At 38.5% G+C, this 23236-nt stretch overlaps 2 protein-coding genes across 4 annotated transcripts; both read left to right on the top strand.

Annotated features, from left to right (window-relative positions):
* The first annotated feature begins 3669 nt into the window (after positions 1-3669).
* Positions 3670-5921, top strand: LOC137720064 (scarecrow-like protein 8). Its single transcript, XM_068459071.1, has one exon. The coding sequence runs from the start codon at positions 3906-3908 to the stop codon at positions 5832-5834; it is 1929 nt and encodes a 642-aa protein (XP_068315172.1). The 5' UTR covers positions 3670-3905; the 3' UTR covers positions 5835-5921.
* Positions 5922-16488: 10567 nt separating this feature from the next.
* LOC137721249 (uncharacterized) lies at positions 16489-23205 on the top strand. Of its 3 annotated transcripts, XM_068460352.1 has the most exons (6): positions 16489-16834; positions 16936-17846; positions 18017-18108; positions 18328-18651; positions 18824-21516; positions 21597-23205. In XM_068460352.1, exons 4-6 carry the CDS (start codon positions 18460-18462, stop codon positions 22822-22824), a joined length of 4113 nt encoding a protein of 1370 aa, XP_068316453.1. In that variant the 5' UTR covers positions 16489-16834; positions 16936-17846; positions 18017-18108; positions 18328-18459; the 3' UTR covers positions 22825-23205. The 3 variants fall into 3 exon arrangements, with proteins under 3 accessions (XP_068316453.1, XP_068316451.1, XP_068316452.1); XM_068460350.1 differs by lacking the exon at positions 16936-17846; XM_068460351.1 differs by having other exon boundaries at positions 16489-17846.
* The last annotated feature ends 31 nt before the right edge of the window (positions 23206-23236 follow it).

The raw sequence follows: 23236 nt of genomic DNA, 5'->3' as shown, positions 1-23236 counted from the left end.
AAATGGATTGGACCCAGAGAGGATCATATCCCCTACATATATATATGTATGTATGTATGTATTCTTAAATATGGCAGATTTCAAGTTAAAGCTCCTCTTCAAAGAGTGTATATAGTAGAATTGGAAGGGATAACATTAATAATCACCAATCTACCATGTCTCACTTTATAATTTTGTTCCCACGCAAATATCCATTTTTGGGGTCCCAGATAAATAATTGAGTAATATATGCTTGTGTTACCCAAAATAAAAGTTGGATTATGTAAGAAAATTTTGGATGATGTAATGATGAAGTATGAGTTGATTCTTACATCAATTAGGTAAAATGATATCTCATTCAACAAGCGACATATATTACTCAGGAAAAAAAATGAGAAAAATGTCTAAAATGACTTGTTCCAGAAAACGAATAAGAAAATATTTTGACATGAGCTTTATAATCTACTTATTCACTTGCATTTGAGAGTAAAAACCCAAATACCTTGGGTTGAAAAGAAGTGGTTAACATATATGTTTACATAGAAAACGGTTGAATCTTTATGGTTCGAGAATAGGCTAGAGAATTAGAGCTTATTTGAAAGTGATTTTAAAATGACTGAAAGCGCTTTTAGTAAAAATGTTGTTAGGTTCTAAAAGAACTTAAAATGTTTTTCCATGATTCACTTGAATTTTTACTAAAGATTTGTTTTAAAAATATTTTCACCAAAAAAACTTTCAGCTATTTTAAAAACACTTTTAAACGATTTTCTAAAATAGTTTAATTTTAAGTTCAACAAGCAATACATAAGTTTAGGACTTATCAAACAGGTTATTTATTTGTTTGTAACTCCCCAAAAATATTAATTACACGTACAACATTACTATGCGCTTAATTTGAACATAATTTGTGGCCACGCACATGCAATGGATATTCATGTACCTAATATATAAACTAAATTATTCTAGGTTCGGTTCACCATCATAAAGTTGGAACTACAAGAACTTGGCCAAACCCATCCATGATGGTGGGTCATGAAACCTCATTTCTTTAGCACACTATAATCTATTCGGAAAATTTATATAAGCATAAACCATCATTTCATCAGGTAACAAGTTGTGTGACAATTATAATGTAACAACCAAATTACTAAACTTTTAATTTTTTTAGTGATTTGGAGCAGGAAAATCCATAAAATCTACTATCAATTATGCATTAAGATGTTAAAATAAGTCTTGAATACTTACTAGGGGTACACCTTGGGCGGGTTAGATGGTCAACCCAACCATAACTCAACATTACTAATTCGGTTTGAGTTGGGTTTAGGTACATATTTAAATTGAGCTTGGACTTACTCGTGTTGGATTCGGATTTGCCCAACTTTATTAAGTTCAATCTTGTAAGGCATTATTTTGTAAGATAAATCTCAAATTTTGAACCAAATAACGTCAAAATTATTTAAAATTCAATTTTACATGTCACAATCATTCATATGCAAATGAAAATCAAACAATGAATTTCAAGTATAGCCCTCTTAAACTTGTATATAGCTTATGTATTATGAAGTGTGACACATAATATGTGCATGAACAATTCGAGTTAGAAATCAGGTTAAGTTTGGGTTAACATTGGCTAGTAAAACATCAACCCAATAATTAATCGGGTTGGGTTTGGACCCTTTTTTACTTGATTTTAACTCATCCAATCAAGTTTGAAATCAGATTAAACATGCACAAATTCAGGTTGAACGAACTCAAATTGCACCCTTAATGCTAATTGCATTATGCATACCTTAATTGACTCTTACTATTTAAAATTATTATTCATCTCATTCAAGTATTGTAGCCATATAATTGACATGCCAAAGCATTTAGATATAAGCGATAAAAGAAGAAGAATCGAACTCAAAACTTCAAATGCAAAGATCAAACCAACTCTTAATCACAACCCTTTGTGATTTTATGTTGAAGCTTAAAAGAGTTGGAGCGGCTGTATATTTTAGCAAGAAAGGATCTTTGCCAGATTCTCTCTGTGAGGATCTCGGGATCCTCCAATTACATTTGTTTATCGTGCATCATGAGACCAGTTTTCGTCAGGTACGGTTTATATTCAATTTTAAATAAAAAATTCGCAATGATTTCTTACCGTACTATGTACGATGAACGAATGTAATTTAAAAATCCTTAAAATACTCATAAAGAGAATCCGATCAGAATCTTCACTCTATGTTAGCAATATTTCGTTCTGTTTTTATTAATTAAAAAAGTCTAATTATGTCAGAGCCAAAAAATTCTAATGGTTGGGGGTTGGCGACGTAGACAAAATTCAGGTTAAATCACCACATTCATACGTAAACCCCTGTTCTACAGAAACCGACGCGTGTCCGTAAACCCACCAAGAGTCAACCGGGAATCGTCCGTCACGACAAACCAGCAACCAGAATTTCGAATCCGCGAGCTAGCACAGCGTGACTTCTCCAGTGACGGGGGCGGTCACATAACGCAGCCTCACAGCTCAACACCATTCGCCACACGTGGTCGGGGGGTCGCTTCCGTGGTGTTCTGGATTGCATTCGGGTCTCCGGTCGAAGGCCTTTTGGAATGCTTCGTAACTGTCGTGTCAAATGATCACTGCCGAATAAAGATCATCTTATTCACTCAAACGAAATACACAACCCCCACCTCGCCAGGCAGCGTGTGAGTGCACGCTCCTCAAATTCCTCCTTTACATTTTGGAATGTTTTGTCCATTTTTCATGAATCGAACGACCAGTTTGTGGTAATATCTACTCATAATTTAATGCATTTTTCTTAAAAAAATTGTTAAATTTCAATAAAGACCAAGTATAAAAGTATAAAATAACATTAAGGAAGGGTGACAAACAAATAATTTTAATGACAATAATATGACTTTATGGAATGAAAATTTGGTTAGAATATGAGTAAACATGTCGTCATCTGAGAAATTAGTCATTTACAATAGCCAAGACAGAAATTAGGTAGAAATCGACTGTGGATGACAAATTCGTGGAGGAAATAGAGGAACTACATATAAAATAAAATAAATGACAATAAGAACATAATTAAATATAGTGTGTTGGAGCAGAAATAAATGTAAGTTTATGGATCGTTTAATAACCATTTAATTTTTAGTTTTCATATTTTTGAAAACTGAAATCTTATTTGGTAGCCATTTTAGTTTTCAATTTAAAGAAATAGATATACTAAAAGCTAAAAAGTAAACTTAAGAAAGTAATTTAGAGTTTTTAGTTTTCAGTCTTCATATTTAAATAAAAATTTAAAAAATTACCAAATAAAATTTCAATTTTTGTTCAATTTTAAACAAGACTTCGATTTTCGTTCAGTTTTAAAAAATGAAAGTGAAAACAAAAGCTGAAAATTAAAAACAAAATAATTATCAAACAGCTATTTGACATTTTACATACTCATATGTTATGTTGGTACGTGCATCCACGCTCCCTTCAATCTAGTGCGGGTCCTCTGATTGTAAATTCAAAACGGAAAGTATGAGGTGCGCGTGGAAGAGTATATCTACGCGTAATGAACACCGTCCATCGTCACAGATCGAGCCCCAAAAGAAAATCCAACGGCCGGAATTGGATGGCGTACATACTCACGTGGATGCATTTCGGAATTTCAGATTTAAAAACGAAAAGGGCAGACAACTAAAAAACCAAAAACCAGGACGAAAAGCAACTCACTTTCTCTCTCTAGAGTTGGAATCTGCCCGAGTTGTAATCAATTTCATCGCAATTACAAATGAATTCAAGGCGATAGAGAGAGAGAGAGAGAGAGAGAGAGAGAGAAACCGAAACTGTCTCTTCTTCTCCTTCCATGCGTTTCTTCAAAACCCACCACTTTTAGCCTTTTTCCCTTCCTCGCTCTCAGAAACCCAGACAGGAAACAAAAATGCAATCGAGCGGTTACAACGGCGGAAGAGGCAGCGGCGTTCCTGACTTCTACCCAAACGGGCGATCCATCTCCATCGCCGCAGCCATGAACGGCCACAACCCATCTCAGAACAATCCCTTCCACCGATCCCAGCTCCCCGGCCTGTTCCTCGACCCCACCGCATCCCAGATCGCTCGCCAAACACAATTCCAACCCCAAACCCAAAACCCAGCAGCCGGTCTCATTGGAAAGCGGACGCTCGCGGAGTTCCAAGCCCAGCAGCAGAACCACTACAACCCCCACCAGAATCCGAGCCAAAATCTCTATCTCCGCTCCCTCAAGGCCAGAACTTTCCAGCACTCCTCTCCGATTTCGCCGTTATCTCCGATAGACTTCTCATCTGGGTCATCACTTTCAGGCTCCGAGTCTTCGTTTTCGTCCACCTCGATTTTGCCTCATCAGCGATTCGGGTTGCCTATGCTTCAGCAGCTCCGCCCTCAGCCCATTAACCAGCCAGCACCACAGGCGATGTCGTATGTTAACAATCTGGTTCCCAACAATCCGGTTCAGACCCGAGGTGTGGACTCCGAGAAGATGTTTAGCAACAGGCTGCAAGAGTTGGAGAAACAGCTTCTCGACGATAACGACGAGGACGACGAAGGCGACGCTGTTTCTGTCATTACCAAAACCAACAGCGAGTGGTCCGAGACGATACAGAATCTGATGGGTACGGCAGCTCCGAGTCAGAACCAAAAGCCCGTTTCGCCGTCGCCTACTTCGTCGTCGTCTTCCTCGTCCTCCGTGGCGTCTCCTGCTACCTCCACGTGTTCCAAGCAGTCACTCATGGAAGCCGCGACGGCTATTTCTGATGGGAAATCTGAGGCCGCTATGGAGATCCTCACCCGGATGAATTCGACCCAGGTCGCGAATCCTAGACCCAGTTCAGAACAAAGGCTTCTGGAGTTCATGGGTTTAGCTTTGAAGTCTCGGGTCAACCCGATTGATAACCCGGCTCCGATAGCGGAGCTTTTTAGGCAGGAGCATACCGGGTCGACTCAGTCGCTTTACGAGTTATCTCCGTGTTTCAGACTCGGATTTATGGCCGCTAACCTCGCAATCCTAGAAGAGACCATGACGGACCAATCAGCGACCAGTAAGGTTCATGTGATTGACTTCGACATAGGGCAGGGTGGTCAGTACGTGCTTCTTTTCCACGCGCTCGTCGCGCGTCAGAATGTCAGGCCCGCTGTCGTGAAGATCACCACCGTCGCTGATAATGGCGGGGAGGAGAGGCTGAGAATGGTCCATCAGAAACTGAGTCAAGACGCCCAGCGACTCGGGGTCCGTCTGGAATTCAACGTAGTGAGCCAGAAAATCGGCGACCTGAACCGGGAATCGCTGGGTTGCGAACCGGACGAGCCGATCGCCGTGAATTTCGCTTTCAAACTGTACAGCATGCCGGACGAGAGCGTGTCCATGGACAACCCCCGCGACGAGCTCCTGCGGCGCGTGAAGGGACTGGCGCCGCGTGTGGTGACGCTGGTCGAGCAGGAGCTCAACACCAACACCGCGCCCTTCATGGCGCGCGTAAACGAGTGCTGCGCGTACTACGGAGCCCTGCTGGAGTCGATCGAGGCGACGGTGCCGAGGGAGAACCCGGAGCGAGTCAAGGTGGAGGAGGCGCTGAGTCGGAAGGTAGCGAACTCGGTTGCTTGCGAAGGTAGGGATCGCGTGGAAAGGTGTGAAGTGTTTGGGAAGTGGCGGGCCCGCATGGGGATGGCGGGGTTCGAGTTGAGGCCCATGGGTCCAAACATGACCGAGTCGTTGAAGAATCGACTGGGGTCGGGAAACCGAGTCAACTCGGCGTTCACGGTTAAAGAAGAGAATGGAGGTGTTTGCTTTGGTTGGATAAGCCGCACTCTCACCGTCGCATCCGCTTGGCGTTAACTTCACTCATTTTTCTTTTATTTTTTTATTTTTGTTTTTATTTAATTTTAATTTCTGGCTAATTGTTATAAAAAATACTTTATTTTCTGATTATTATGTAGGCTTTCCTGAGAAAATGGAAAGGGGAAAAATGCTGCCAAAAGGAGAAAAAGGCCCCACCAAAACGAAAATCAAATAAAAATTTGAGGAGTGTTTGGATTCCATGAAAATTCTTGTGCCCACTGCATTTATGATTCTCGTTTTTTTATTTTTTTTCGTAAAAATGAAAAAGCTAATGGTCTCGTCGTCAAGGCAGCCTATTTTTACAAAAATATTTCAGCCTTTTTTTTACCATTGGTACGTGGTTCATCCTTATTAGGTATCGAACTTAGGATGTGCCGTGTATAATACGGGTTTGAAATTTGTTTCCAATCAACGAGCCATCGTATGGTTGTACATTTATGAGTCTCTTTTGGTTTTGGGCATGTGCGAGTTTCGAATTCTGGTGTGGTATATTGTAGTTAATAACTTACATGAAACGAGCATGTCAAGATAATGATATTACAAACTAATTATGCAATCTCAAAAAAGAAACTCAAAACATGAGGCGTCTGAGTTATTGAGGAATGAGTCTGGCCTTGCTACCAAGTACCAACCATGGTGGCTCCACTGGTGTATTTTTCCTTTTGTTTTTATTTTATTGGATATTATGAGTCGGTTTCCTATTGGATACTAGGAGAGCACAAATGTGGTATGGCAAAGAAGTGCTTGATGTGCGTTATTCACCTTGTAATCTAAGATTTTGCTATGCAATTGCTTACGTTGTAAACAATGTTACGTGTGTTTTGTTCATACTATAAAAATCTCTTGGAACTATGTGAATGGTTATTTACCAAACATTTCATTCTTGATTTGTTTAAAATATTTTTTGAACAAATTCTTAATTAAAATGTAAGTAAATCACGGAAAAGCTCTTAACTGTTTTTTTTTTTTTTTTTTTGCAGAAAGCACTTCTAAGTGTTTTTTAAACCAAAAAACATTTATCTTAATACACTTTTAGTCATTTTTACAATACTTCCAAATGAGCCTATATATATTGGTCAAAAATATGTCGCTTGTGAATTGGTTGGGGAGGATTTGAGGATCTTTTGGTATTAAATTAGAAGATGGCATGAAAAGGAGATCATGCATGATTTATAATTATTTATAGTCCAATACGAAATGGTTTAATTGATTTTTAATATCACATGATTTCTATTGTTATTAAAGAAAATAAAAAAATCACTTTTAGGGTATATTGTTTTAATAAAAGGAAAATTAATTAAAAGAGTTTGAAAATTTTGAGTTTTAACGAAAATAACAAAATAAATGGTAAAGTGAATAATACCAAGATTGACTTTTTAATGTAAAAATGTGATTTTTCGTTAAATTAAATATTACGAGGAGCTTTTCTTTAAAATTCTCTTTAATAAATTCATTAAATAAAGAATGGTTTCCAACGGTTATGTCAAATTAAGATTAATTAAGATGTGATTTGTGCGATTAAATGTATTTCGTTTGTGTGTGTATGCATGGGTGGAGCACGAGAAATTTTTGGGTGTTCCGGGTACACCAAAAAAATTTGGTGTACCCTCACTCATAATGGTGGACCCTACCCTCACTTTTTTTTCAATAAAATAATAAAATCAAATTTTTATGAGTGTGGGTACACCAAATTTTTTTGGTGTACCCGGAACACCTAAAAATTTTCCGTGGAGCACAATGCAATTGAGTCTAGTGGCGGAAGTACATTGGAACAAATATAGTTTCAGAATCACTCGGAATTTGAGAAATATACATTTAAAGGTCTTTTGAGAATTCTTCAAAGTCGATATATATTAACATGTGTGATTTGGTTGCCAGCAACAAACCTATTGCGTTTTAAAATGTTTATGGATTCAGTAAATAATATGTCTCTCGTGCCGATTGGGTAGTACCACATCACCTTTTTTATGGTCATGTCATATTTCATCATTCCCTCAAGACTATCTTTCTCAAACTTTTTCTTTAATTTATTTTTACTTCATATTTGAAGAATTTTGTTGCAACTTGCCAATATGTTTCTTCTGCCCCAAAACAATGAGATATTTTTCAGTATCGAGAATACAGTCTGATATACAAAATGTATTAGTATAATTGACTGAAAACTTGAAAAAAAAATTCAACTAATTATATTGTGACACTTATTATGTCGAACCGTGTTAGCATCGCGTGAGAAAAATTCTCCAAAACAAGTGTCTTTTTCATACAAGGTGCTCACTATACACACTTGTTTTTCAGTTGTTGGCAATCCATTTATCGTAAGCTAATATTATAATTATGGGATGTTGATAATTAAATACACATTTATAGTAAGGACGACGAATTGATAAGTTTGGCGATGTCATATATGTATTTGGCAAGCAATCACAAAAGCATTCAAGCAAAATACGGAGAGTGCATGATTTGCTGGCTACTTGCTAGATGATGCTGATGCTGCTACAGATAATTACTCATTTTAACCTAATTAATTTCGGAATGTCGGCAACTTCCTCACTCGAATATTTTTATCTTGTAATGTTGGTTGATTGCGGAGTTGTATAATATATAGGCCACTCTTTACCAACCTTTGCCAAAAAAAAAAAAAAAAAAAAACATTAATAATTGTGAAGAAAGTTGAGATTTTACTATAAAAAGTGACAATTTGGAAAGTAACTTAATTTCTTATAAGCCCTTCTAAGGTTTCTCATTTCACCAATGTGAGACTCTTTTATATTCACATCCTCACACACCATCATCTCACATGTGACGCATTTTTAAGCCTAACACGGGACATAAGGCCATCTCTAACTGAGGGCTGGCCTAGATGACTCGTTTTAGCCCTCTGGCCCTTCAAGATTCTCCAAGATATTAATATTTTAATGAACAGTACAGGGCCATATTTGCCTCCGTCTCCAACTGAGGGCCAGATGGCTTGTTTTAGCCCTACCACAAAAAATCGTATCCAACCAAGGGCCAAACATAATTTATTATTTAAAAACTACAACTTAAATTCAAATCCAACGGCTAAGTGACGTCAGCTAGCCGTTAGTAGCTAACATAGAAGTTGGTAGCCGTTATAGGAAAAAAAATATAATTTAAAAAAAAATATGAAACAAATTTTGTGAAATAGAAGTTATAGGATAAAAATAGAATTTAAAATAAAATAAAGCAATTTTGTGAAATAGAAGTTATAGAAAAAAAAAATGAAACAAATTTTGTAAAATAAAAGTTATAGGAAAAAAAATAGAATTAAAAAAATAATAATAAAACTATAAAAAAAAAATTGTAAATAAAAATAATAATAAAACTATATATAAAAAAAAAAATCAAATGCAACGGCTAGCTGACGTCAGCTAGCCGTTGCATTTGAAATTTTTTCTTAAGCGTTCCTGTCGGTTATAACCGACAGGAAAACTGAATTTTCTGGCCCTCTAGCCCTCTCCGATTCCTTGGTGCCCTCTCAGATTCCACAGCCCTCTGGCCTAGCCCTTGGTTGGAGAAGATTTTCGGCCCTCTGGCCCTCTAAACCCTTCGGTTGGAGATGGCCTAACACGGGGACAACACAAACCAAGTGAAGTGAAGTACATGTGCCCGTTGGGCTTCTCATAGGGGACAACCTCCTCTGATACTATAAAAAAGTTGGAGTTCTATCATAAAACCAATTGACAATTTGGAGAATAACTCAACCTCTTATAAGCCATTGTAAGATTTCTTCTTTCACCGATGTGAGATTCTTCTATCTTCATATTCTCACAAATCATTTAACCGTTTGATTAACATTGTTAAAATTTCAACATTCAAGTAATCAACATAGCTTGTTAATTTGTTTGATGACAGTTGGATTGCCTAAAGATTTCAAATTTAGCCGAGAAATTAAACAATTCAAATAATATACAACACTACAAGATAAGAATGGAACCTGAAAAAGTAAAATGAAAATGCCTCTGGTATTGTATTGTATGGGTAAAAGTAGAAAAAAGAAGAAGAAAATTAATAGCATTCATAAAGAAATAAATATAGGTGTTGGGGGGGGGGGGGGGGAATTGACTTAACATTTTAAATGAAGAAAATTAATGAAAAGTGTTTGAAAATTTTGAATTTTAACGACAAGGATAAAATAAAGGATAAATTGAATAATATAATGGTTAACTTTTTAGTATAAAAATATAATTTTTTGTTAAAATAAATAATATTAGAAATTTTTCGTTAAATTTTTTTTAAAAATGAGGAAGTGAAGAAAATAAAAAAGAGAAATTAGGCTATGTGCCTGCCCACAAAAAAAAGGTAATAATGATATGAGGAGTGTTGGATTTGATGGGTTGAATTATCGCTCACTTGTTGTGTCACCCAAAAGTGAGGTTGAATTAAGACCCTATTCACTGCTATCTCACTGCAAAAAGGAGCCCAGCAGCAGCAGCAGCTCCCCCGAAGTCAAAATATCTTTTTTGTTTGGCAAACATATTATAAATATAAATTCTTTTCCACAAAACATACTTTTCAGGCAATTATTGGACATCAGCCTTTTTTCTTACACAAGGGATAGAGGAAGGTGGGATAACGAGATAAAAGGCTCAAGGCTAAGAGCAAGTCCATTGTATGTGATGGGCCGGTGGACCGGCTGATTTTTTTTTATCCAATTGCTCTAGCTCCTTACTCCGGCTCATGCGGGTGATTGGACTGAGAGGGGTCCGAGTGAGAGGGGCCCCCTAGCTCCTTGCTCCAGCCCATCTGTACCTTGTCGTTGTCTGCTTCTATCAATGTTTGCGAAACAGTTGGGCCTGGAGATTTGAGCCACAACTTGGATGACTCGACGAAAATGTGAGGCTCTTTGGCTTCTTGCTTCATCATCCTTTTCCTCTTCCATCTCATTTTTGCCCACCTGGAAATTGAACATTTCTTCCCCTTGCTTAAACAATTCTTTCTCTTACTCATCGATTTTCCACAACATCCTTGAATAAGACATTGTAAGAATGAAGCAAAAACTATGAATAATGATAGAGATTTTGATTTTGGTGTGTAATTTCTTTGGATGGATAGTGGGTTGTATGGAGAAAAAAAAAAGATTAGGTTGTAGATAATGCCACGTGACATGCCGTCATTCGTTAAAAATCTGATCGAAATCTATCCTTAAAGATTGTAAACAGATTGTGACACGTGGCGCAATTTGATTGGTTAAAAATCTTATTAGAAATCTATCATCAACGATTCTGAAAATGTAAGGACACGTGGCACGACGACATTTGATAAAAATCTTATCGAAATCTATCACCAAAAATTATTTTTTCGGATAATGATATATGGCACAACGAGAAGAATTAAAAATGTTATCCGAAATTACAAATAAAAATATTTTTTATTATTTTATAAAATAAAAAATAATAATATTTTATTATCTATTGCCATGGCTATTCAGTTAGAAGTAGATATGCAAAAGGCAATTACTGTTTATTAAAGGCGAAGTTAGGGTTCATTAGAGGGGATTCAATAGGAAGTTGCCCTGATGGGCCCTTCATACGCTGGAGCTGCTCTAAAGGGATGGAGGAAGACGTGAAAATAATCTCTAAGAAAAAACTTTGAGTACTTAAATCTAATGGAAACCTATGCATAAAATTGAGCACAGTGCCATAGGACTAAAACTATTTTGTTGTTTGGATGGGAACTAGATCCATATTTATATTGGACTTCAACCTTTTGTCAAACAGAAGCTGCCAAGTTTTCTAAGGGGCTTCGGTTGGATGAGTTAGAAACAAGGCGCAATCGGCCTTAAACACAAACTCCTTGGACTTTGACCCTAACTACAAATTCAATAGTGTATCCTCTCGCATCCCATCTTAGACTTGGACCTTAAAAGTTTAAATTCTGAGTTTTTTTTGATAAATTTGGAATGCTGCAGTTTATACCTTACTCGTTTACAGAGAAAGAAGCTTAGCCATGTTGGAATTAGCACTTGTGACCATAGGAGGAGGAAGGAGCTCGAAGAGAAACGTGTCGTATGTATTTCCATCAGTAACTGTTGTTGTATTCTCGCATTATTTCTCGCATTATTTGTATTTGATTGCATATGTTATTGAGTACATATGATTTAAGGTGTTAGCTTTGATTATTGCACTTGTTGAGGCTCCGGCAGGTTTGAGCCACGAGTGAAACCATGGTCACATATTCACCCAGTGGATTCATAGTTACCATGATCTTCCCCTTATGGTAAACCAGGTACCTCACTTGTTTTGTCACGTTATTTGAAGTGCTTCAATTTTCTTTGGAGGAATTTTTTTGTATAAGCTTTGGTCTCGATGAAGTGAAGTCTAATTTTCTTCAGCACAAATGTCACGAGATGGGAGTTGCGAACGAAACCTTTCGTGAGGACTCTTGGGTTTCTATGGCAGGAGGGACATCACATAATCGAAACATATGCTGGTGCTGTTAGGACCTATACGAAAAGGATATGATGAATGACCGGAAGGCATTACAGCCTACAGGCCGGAACCAGCCATAATCTTGGGCAGAAATTTTCTTGTGCCTTCGAAACACAGGTACTTCCAGATGCTTCAACATATCAAAGCCTCATTTATACTGTTCTTTCTGAGGCACTGGAACATAAATTGACCAAAATTTATGCATGCAGTTTACTGATGAAAGTAGACAGAGGCAACATATGTGGCAAGCTTCATGGGCTGTCAGTAAATTGCACCGATACAGGTGAAGCTCTGAAGTTGGAGATCTTTATGCATTGTACAAAAATATGTAGACGTCGTTGTTTTCTTGCTTTGGCGTTTATTCCTCGTCTCCTCCTCGGAGTTTTATAAAACATCTCTATAGTTACCTTCATTACAAGAACTAGTAAGAAAGCCGGGTTAAACAGGGCCTTGCCTATGCTCTCGGTTAGATATGTGTTTTTTTATTGGAAAATTAGTAGAGGCATTGACAATAAGAATGTTTATTTGCAGCAATATTGTGAATGTGAATTCATATGAACTCAAAGTTGCAATCTCCCAGGGCAAATGGGCGAGAGATCCTTGGTCGGCTAGGTATGTGTACTTTGAAAGCTGCAAATGATTCGCACGACAACGAAGAAGAGTTAAAAGCAAAAGAAAAAACCGGGGCAACCATCAGATGCTTTCCTTTTGAGCTGCCGCACGCAAGGGATTAAAAGATGCTTGATGACTGGTAACCCTGCCGAGGAAGGGTTACAGTTGAGTAAATTGACCAAAATCGACACACTCGTTTTTATATTTCATACAACCCTCTTAATTTCCGACCGTCGAGTAAATTGGATTGAAAACGATCAGAGAATAAAGTTTACAGTTGAGTGTGTAAAATGTGAAAAGGGATAGCAGCACCCTTTCTTAAAATACTTGCAGATGTTCTTTCAAAGCAGGTTGCCCGATTCCGTTTTATTTTTTGTCACAAAGTGGAATACAAATACAAATATGGGCACAAACTTTTAAAGCACCAAATTTCAGGGGCTCAGAAGCAAAGTCAAAACTCTAGGAGGACTAGTTGCTTACACCGAAAGTGATCTTAGGGGCTCAGCAGCAAAAGTCAAAACTTTAGGAGGACTAGTTGCTTACGCCGAAAGCGATTTGATGCTTCACCAATGGGGTTGCATATTGTGGAGTTTGGTTTGTTGACTGTGGAGTCCGTCTTGGTGGAAACGATGTGACGCTTCACCAATGGGGTTGCATATTGTGGAGTTTGGTTTGTTTATTGTGGAGTCCGTCTTGGTGGAAGAATTCGTAGCGAGATGGCGAAATCATCATGTGATATTGTTATATGATCGGACGATATGGTAAAGTTGTAGAGTGTAACTGACGCTTGTGAACAGTCATAAGAACATCTTATTTAGGGTCATCATGCATTCCGATCATACCATTGTCTTTTGGTGCCATCCGATGAGCCTTGGCCAAACAATCACGTGATGAGTGTTCAAAACAAAGGACTCTTCGGACGAGTCACTTAGTACTACGGTCTAGTGATATTTCTTTTCACTTGTAAGTGCGAGATCGTATGTTCGATTCTCACTAACGACGAATTTGAATCACATTATTGCTAGTATATTGTGAGACTAAGCACATCCCCTCCCCATACTATCGTTTGTTCAAAGAATAGAAGAAAAAAAGGAACTCTTCGAATGATGAAGTTGATAGATTCAAGTATCGTAATCAGAGATGAAGCTAGAAATTTCTTTTAATGAGGGCAACGCGAAAATCAATTAAGAAAATCTTATTATAGTATGGCTTAGAACCAATATGAAAATAGGGATAATTTCAAATGATAATATATCACAAATTCACAATTCCAATGTTACAAAAATTTCAGTGTTGTAGTGGAAAGTAGCAAAATGATAAGAAAAATATTAATACATAATTACGCAAGAGTGAGATTTTTCAGTTTAAATGACAGAATAAGAGCACTTTTGCTCATATAATATTTGATATGGAGTATACGCAGTATGAAAGTATGTTGGATACTAGGTATATATATTTTTTTTTTAAAATAATGCGTGTGTATTATATAATTGTAGTTTACAACTTAACAAATGAATCACTTGAGTGGAGGCATATGGCCCTAGTGAGCCTTCATTGATCCCGTCCTTGATCGTAATATCATGTGACAGTCCGACACAATTTCTCTTATTTAGTGGGGGCCGCGGTTGGAAGATGCTAGTTGGCTGTTTCCTTTGGACGATAGTGGAAGGAGAATAATTTGTAGACCTTTCGGGGCGAGTGGGGCCCACTGGGCTTGTGCTTGCGGTTGTTGGGGTTCTTTCCGTGGAATAAAAGTTAAAAAATGCGTAGGAGATGTTTAGGAAATTTCCTTCCTCTTTCTAATTTTTATTTTCTCTTTTCTTTTTCTTTTTACCAAATTATACATTTTATTGTGGGATTTGGAGTGGAAAACATGGAGAGATTTAGATGGATTTCACTAGCCAATGAAATCCTTCCATTTGCAAAGGGATTGTGGAATTTAGTAACCAAATGCACATTTCCTCATATTTTAATTAAATGAGATTCTCACTAAGTTTGTTTTCTAAAACAAAGTACGATATTCATTATGTATTGCGTATGCTAATTTGTTTTTGTGTTTTTTTGTTTTTTAAAAGATCAACTTGTGGTTTTACAGTTGTAGTTTGTCTTTTTGGGATCGAGAAGATTTATAGAAGCATTTCAACATTTTATTACCACTATTATGTTATTCATAATAATCGAATCAGAATGTGCCGTATGAAGTTTAAGCCTAAAACTTGTTCCCAACTATTGAGTCATTCCGTGATAGTTGAGTATCGTATTTGTTTATTATTACTTGGAATACTTATAAATTTCAAGCCCTTCAACCGATACCTCAATTTTTACTCCAATTTATAAAAGAAATAATAATATAAAAGGTCACTTATACCTAACCTTTTTTGTAAGACAATTTCATGATACAATAACTAAAATGATGTGACAAACTTTCTTATATCTTAAATGATGTTGGGATTACATATATGGATAGGGAATAGGTCTTATTAGTTTAATTTCAATTCAAACATCTCGATTGTCACGTCAATTAAGTTAAAAAATTGCAATATTTGTGCTATATGATTTTCCTAATTTTTTAACAAATATGCCATCGATTAATTCTTAAAACGGGATTAAGATTCCTAACTTGTTGGTGAGAGTCATGAAATAAGAGAAGAAGTACGAAAATCATTGTAGAAAATGACATTCATCGACTCCTTACACAAAAAGATTTGTACACATTTTAAATGTGTGATTCAGCAATAAGAAAGAATTGCTTGTTTTTACATATAAAGAGCCAAATATTCTTTGGTCAAAAGTAAAAACAAACTTTATTTTTTCCAAGATGAAAAATCGATATAAATTATGGGTGGTTCTGTGCTCATTAAAGTATCGTTTTTCTTTCACTTTATTTTTTTATCTTTTTCTTTTTATAAAAAAGTTAACATACTTTAATTGTGAGTGTTCGAATAAAAAAATATTAAAAAAAAGAAGAAAAAATAATGAGAGACAAGATAATTCGGATCCCTACTCAAAAATCAAAATTCACAAATATCCAAAAGTCAAAATTGCCTTTCATTCCTAAAGAAATTGGAGAGAGGATCTCTTTGTGTCACATCCGTTCATCGTACATTGTACGACAAGTTTTTATCAAGTACCATTTATATTTAATTTTAAATTAAAAAATTTATAATAATTTATGACCGTATAATATATAATAAACGAATATGACAAAAAAAATCCGACGAGAATCCTTTTTTTTTTTAATAAAAAAATTAACATACCTTAATCGCAAGTATTTAAACAAAAAAAAACCAAAGAGTAGAAAAAATGAGAGATGAGAGAATTCGGATCCCTGCTCATAAATCAAAATTCACAAATATCCAAAAGTCAAAATTGCCTTCAATTCCTAGAGAAATTGGCCCCATTATTTGACTATTGACTTCGAGATTTGTGTTTCGATTTTGATTTTTCTTTATTCCCATTTTCTTTTGAAATTTCAAGAAATTCAAGGGTATTTTGGGAAACAAAAGGTAAGACGGAGGGCAGTCTCGGCATAAGAACCACCATAAATACGTGGTGTGAGAGTGCTCTCCCATCTGTGTTCTCCCATCCAAACAAGAAAGAAGAAGTAGGGCGAAATTTGATAAAAAAAAGAAAAGAAAGGGGAATTAATCGGCGGCGGCGAGGTGCAGCAACTGTTCTCCGAGGGACCGATAATCGGCGGCCCGTATTTAACGATCAAGATCGGGACTGAAACTGGTCTTCTCTGATTGAAATCTAGAAGAAGAAGAAATCGGATTCGAAAACCGTTTTTTGAATCGCTTTCCTTCGGCGAGGTTATGAAGGATTTGGATGTTGTGAAGTGACGGAATCTCTTCGTTGTTGGTCGATTGGATTCGTTTTGAGACCACCGCGGCGGCGGAGGCGGCGGCGGATTTGTTGAGAGTTTGAAGGAATCAGGTATTGAAAACCCTAAAAGCTTTTGATAATTTGCGTTTCGCCATTTTTTATGGTTAAATTTTATCTTTATCATCAATCAATCATCAATCATCATCTTCAAGGACTGCGAAGCGAAACGATGAGGAGGCTTCTGATCGGCTCTGGATTTGTGAAAATCGCCGATTTATTGGGCTCTGTAGTCACTGTATTTGATAAGGAACTAGTCCGATTACAGATCTTGAAGGACTGCAGATTTTTCTTCAAGTTGTCCTGCTGGACTGGACTGGATGTCATGGAGCTTGGTCCTGATGGGCTCTTAGGATTTTATAACCATAGGTAGAGGCATAGGGCCGAGATCTCTGAGTCTTCTGATGTCGATTTCGATCGACTGTGGCTGCCAAATCTTGGTATTTGGATTGAAAGTTTTCGCCGTCAGCAGTAGAGGAATAAACTAGTTGGGCTTTTCCCCGGGAGCCATGCTTTTGCTGTGGTTGATAAAATTGTTGATAGGGAATCTGAACAAAAGTATAGCCTTTAGTTTTATATGGCTGGATCTGTGATGGGTTATGGGTGATCTGCCTGTAGCAGAATCCCCCTGTCCTTAGAACTTCACCATTCCATTACTGATTCATCTTTTCTGTGCCAATCGGTATCGATCGAAGAAACCTTCACCGGATATGGAAGAACTTTGTTTCTACTATGCAAAAGTTTTGTGGGTCTGTCGTAAATCTTAGTTCTTTCGAGGCCCAGAGACTGCCTGCTCTTGTTGCTGGTGATAATGAGCAAGACAATTTGAATTTCTTGTTAGGAAAAAAAAACTTTTGTGCTGAATCTCTTTTTTGGGCACATTAAACTCAGTCTACTAGTTTGAATGATTGATGTTAGAAGAAATATTTTTGTTGTCCTAGTGCTTTATGGTTACAAAAAGAAGCCTGATTTCGAGTATTAGCGACTTGCTAATGTTCAATTCGACATTCTGAACCAACGGAGTTTTTGCAGTCCTCCAAAACTAGTTAACACGATCTGCCTCAAGGTAATGGCCTCTGGAGGTTGTGCTGGCAGTCTAGTTATCAGCTTTTGGCTCAATAACATTGTTATAGATTTTGAGACTTGATTTGTTTATCTGCTTTTGTTTCAATGATTATCGTTGTTTTTTGTTTATGGTCTATTTTCCATGCTGATCTTCGTCTTTGCTGATTTCAGGTTTGTTAGGCAGAAAACTCTTCAAAAACGTATTTCCTTTGGAGGGTTCTAAGAAAAAATCTTACAGAGTCCTCATCAGAAACCAAATCATTGTAAGAATCTAAGATTTCTGATGGTTTTTACTTTATAGTTTCTACAGTTTAGTTTGTATTTATATTGTCATAATCTAAGCTAATATTTGATTTTGATTGGCACGGTAATTTATTGAAACATCTCAGTTATTACATCCTGCACCTTCTTACCATGTATGGCGAAGCTTTTTGGCACTTATAGACCGAGTAGTTATATTTATGTCCTTTTCTGGTTTGCAGACTAATTTCTGTGCTTGCACTGGGGGTATACCCACCTCTTTGGTGCAAAGTGGAAAGAAAGTAAGGACTGCACCTTGCAGAACTTGTGGTGGCAGACACACAGTTGATGGGAGTACATCTCTCTGTCAAAGCATGATGAATACAGTACGTGTGGAACTTACAAAATCTATTAGTCCTGACTTGAACTGGAAGGTTTCAAAGGGTTATCGGAGTTCATCAAGGCGGTCAAGGAAACCTGTTGACAAAAACCAAAAATTGGGTGCAGAGCTAGCAGAGAAAAGTGCTAGAAGTGCATCAGAAGCAACAGTTTCTGAATCAGAGAAGGTTAATACTTCGTGATTTTTCCTTTGTTGTTTGTATGTCCCATTCTTTCTAATAAGAGTGCATATCTGATTAATACTTCATGATTTTTACTTTTGTTTGTACCAATCTTTCTAATAAGAGTGCTTATCTGAGAAGTCTTTTCATGTTGCTGATATAATTGTCTGTTTTGCAGGGTGTGGCTGTATGTGGAAGACGATTGGGTGACAAAATTGAGCATGTACCAATTAAGAAACGGAGACTTATGGTCCGGTCTCCATCACCCCCTCCACACCTTGAAGACAACAAACCACTATTGGATGGCCGTCATTCTTCAGGTCATAAGTCTTGTGCAAAATCAGTTGGCAAAAAGCATCCCACAAGGAGTGATACGTCTACCCTGACTAGGGTCAGCCATAATATAGCCGGTAGCGGTGTTATTGAGAATTTGAATGAGATGACAAATCAAAAGCCTGGTGACGTGGATGACTTCTCTGGTATTGAGATATTGGCAGCTGCTGCCTGCAACAACAGCATAAATGATGATATCAATCATGTTGTAAAGAATCAAGTGGGTGAAGATTCATCTCGGGATGCAAAAGATGCATCAACTTCTGCAAGGCCCTTGGAGCAAACCACCATTGCGTCAACTTCTTCAACAGTCATGAGAACTGCTTCAGAATTTTCAGAAGCAAGAGATGCATCAGTCTCTGCAATCTTGGAAGAAAGTAGTGCGTCATTGGAAACGGTACATTCACTCCCTAAAGATGTACGACGAGAAGATAAAGTAGGGAGCTCCTCTTTCGAGGCTGAGGGGATTAATACCACCAAAGCACACGACGAAGCAGAAGCAAGATCCAGTTCCTCAAAAGATGTTAGGTTCCACTGGGACCTAAATGTTGGTATGGATGCTTGGGAGGAACCTTCTGATATGGTGATTGCTGATCCTCAAACAACTGCTGCAGATGATATCTCCATGGATAATAAGCAGGGTGCAAATTTCCAGGCTTCAGAAGGTAATGAGATACCAAAGGAGGAAGATGCAAAGAATGACATTGCAAGCACAGTGAAGAAGCCCATGTCTGACAATGAGGAACAGGGATTGAAAGCGTGCCCTGAATTTGAGTTGAGTTATGGTAAATGTGTTTCTACTGATAATGCTTTGGGATCTTCAAAAGATTCTGGTAGCGGTGCAAAAGCTTCCCCTCAGGATGCCAGTGTGGATGCATGCATTGATCCTTCTCCTTGCCCTGAGTTTGAGTTGAGTTATGGTAAATGTGTTTCTACTGATAATGCTTTGGGATCTTCAAAAGATTCTGGTAGCGGTGCAAAAGCTTCCTCTGAGGATGCCAGTGTGGATGCATGCATTGATTGTTCTCCTTGTGACATCGCAGCCACATGCCCTGTGTCTGAGGAGACCGACAAAACACTGATTTCCAGCTTTCCTGTTAAGCATACGACAGGAGATACTGCTTCTGGTGAACTACTGGGTGAAACTGTCTGTTCAGAGAGTGTTAAGGTTGAAAACCCTGCTTTAGCTTGTGTGCCAGAGGGGGCACCTTGTGAGATTGAAAGCACTGTTCTGGATGAAGATGGCAAGTGCTCTGGTGCAACATCTAGCGCCCATGATGATCCAGAATCTCCAGAAGAGACGAAGGGTGAAGAAAGCTGTCACTCACTCTCACCCCTTCTCCTTGATGTCAAGCCTGTAGCTAAAGCAGAAGATGTGGCTATTCACCATTCCAAACTTGATGTCAAGCCTGTGGCTAAAACAGAGGATGTGGCTGTTCACCATTCCAAACTTGATGTCAAGCCTGTAGCTAAAACAGAGGATGTGGCTGTTCACCATTCCAAACTTGATGTCAAGCCTGTAGCTAAAACAGAGGATGTGGCTGTTCACCATTCCAAACTTGATGTCAAGCCTGTAGCTAAAACAGAGGATGTGGCTACTCACCATTCCAAACATGATTCTAATGATAAATCTGCATCTGTTGGAGAAGGCCGATCTCTGGTGGCTGTAATTGCAAAGGAGCCAGTAGAAGCTGCATCAGGTGCATCTGTTGGGGAAGGCCAATCTCTGGTGACTGTAATTGCAAAGGAGCCAGTAGAAGCAGCCTCTGACACTCATACCGTTGATTCTCTGCCAAATGATTGTTCTGCGGAAGTAGTGCATAAACCTTCGGGGGATCCCATGATGAATCCAGCAGCTGCTGCTGGGTCCTTTCTTGAGCAATGCGACTATGGTGAAGGTACCTCACGTAGCTTGGGTAGAGCCACTAACGATCCTTCCAGTGATGATTATGACTTGAATACTCGTCAAGATGATAATGATCACATGGTTGGCGAGGGAAACACTCTGGAACCTGCAGCTGGTTACGACTCTCAGTATGAAGATGGGGAGCTGAGGGAGTCATATGTACCATATTGGGAGGAGAATGAAATTGATGACGTAGAAGTTGAATGTGTTGACTACGGTTCTGATACATGTGACAGTGAAGCTGATGATGACTCTGTATCAGGGAAAGTTGGAATGGGACTTGAATGCAGAGAAACTGAATTATTTGGGGAGTCGAGGAAAATTAACAGTAACATGAAGCTTGTGAGAGGATTGAGTCCAGGATCTGATAATACGTGTGAGAAAAACGAACATGCTTTGAGACAATGTTCCGTTGGCTCGAAGACGAAAACTTCTGGATCTGATCAATTGCCTGGTGATTCTGAAGCTTCTTCAAACAGAACTGCGGAAGCAATTGAGGGGTGCACAGTAAGGAGACATGCTGTTAATAGCTTCGATTGTCATGATGCTAAACATTCTCCTGCCAACGTGGTTGGATCAATGGCATCTGACTCCTCAAATAAGATGGGTACTCAATGTGCAAGAAGGAGGAGGTAAACTCTATTGATTTTTTATTCTCTTGAATGCAACTTTGGTTTTTCTATCTTGGTTACTAATTATTCGTTTGCTTCAGGTTGGGCAACTTTGATTCTATTCGCTCCGAGGAAGCTGGTTCCGATCAATCCATGGGAAGGGAAAAGTCTGATTCACGTATGCAGGGTAAAAGTTTCGGAGATGTGGTTAAATCTTCAGGGAGTTATTGGGATTCCAAGGGCCGCGAATCACCCACTTATCGTGGTTCCTTTGGTTCTGGACGCTCTAGACCAAGAATTGTTGTTGAGAACCATGGTTATGAGATGGAATCAGACGACACATTTTCAGAAGCAGCAGGAGTTCACAACCGTGTTCGCAGGCCAGCTATAACTTTTTCATCAAATCGTTCGTATCATCCCGCGTTTAGAAGATCATCACCATCTGAAAGGAATAATGCACACAATATGCATAGGGGAATGATACCTATGAGAGATACAAGTCCTGATAGACGAAGGTTTAGACGATATCCACAAGGGGTTAACAGAGGCATCAGGGAGGAGTACCACAGGCCCATGCCCGATGATCCCAACGAATGCTCTTATAATGTGCCACGACGAATGCCCAGGAGAGAAGAAAGCACTTCACCCCCTGGCAGAGGACCTATATATTATAGTAGACCCTATCAGAAGCCCCAGTCTCGATGCAGAAGTCGCTCTCCTCTTGGATGGGGTTTACCGAGAGAACGGAATGATATTTCAAGACATCGTGGTAGCAGGTCTCCTGATTATAGGTTTGATTCTAATATGGAGCTGAGGGTGCCTTTCCAAAGGCAAAATTTCGGAGGCAAGTATGATGTAGGGTTCGTGTCCCCACCAAAGCGTCGGTTTTCCCCACAACAGAATTCCAGATGGTTTGATGATTCACATAGAAGTGTAGATCATAATATCAGGGGCGGGAGATTTGCTGGAAGACGGTTCCAGCCAGGACAGAGGTTTGACTCAGAGCGTTCATCTCGGAGATTGAATCCAGATGGTTACTCTGAGCCCGTGATGCGTCCTGCAAGATACTCTGAGTTGTCCAGTGGTGGTAGGGAGTGTAGATACGAAGGTAGTGATGATGATAGAAGGAAACCTGATGGAAGATATGAGATCGTTCATCGTGTGAGGCGTTTTGATTCAGATGGTGGTGTGCGTCAGTACCGTTATGATGAAGAAGATCGTTTTGCATCTCACAACACGCAGAACTACGATGAATCTGACAATAGGGCAGCCGAGAGACGGCCTCGAGAAGCTTACGTAGGAGTAGCAGCGAAGAGGAGAGTAAATTAAGGTTCCAATGCTGACTCCGTATTAGAACTCCGGCTTCTGGTGCAGCTCAACTCATTTAACCTGAAACATGCGTTATTCGCGAGGAGAAATCTTCCATCACCCTTGCCGGTATTTCATCAAATCGATGTGTTACTCTGGCGGATAGAGTTCTTCCGATTTTTTTTTATCCGGTGATAGTTAAGTCGAAATATTCGTGCTCTTCCCGGCGGCAGCTGGCGCTGCTTGTGGAAGCTACTCTTACCGTTCTGATTGCGCCTAGACAAAATTCTTTTTAGGTTAGGGCCTAATGTTACTTTCCTTCACCTTGAATTTATTTTCCTTTATTTTTCTTTTAGGCATATTTAAATGACTAGTGAAGAATCTCAAGCTTTTTTGTTTCAAGGCTTCTCTCGTTTCCTATTGCTGTTTGCTT

This window comes from Pyrus communis, chromosome 16, assembly GCF_963583255.1.
Source record: "Pyrus communis chromosome 16, drPyrComm1.1, whole genome shotgun sequence".
Lineage (NCBI taxonomy): Eukaryota > Viridiplantae > Streptophyta > Magnoliopsida > Rosales > Rosaceae > Pyrus > Pyrus communis.
Note: the sequence above shows the minus strand (reverse complement) of the source record. Positions and strands in the feature narration are given on the sequence as shown.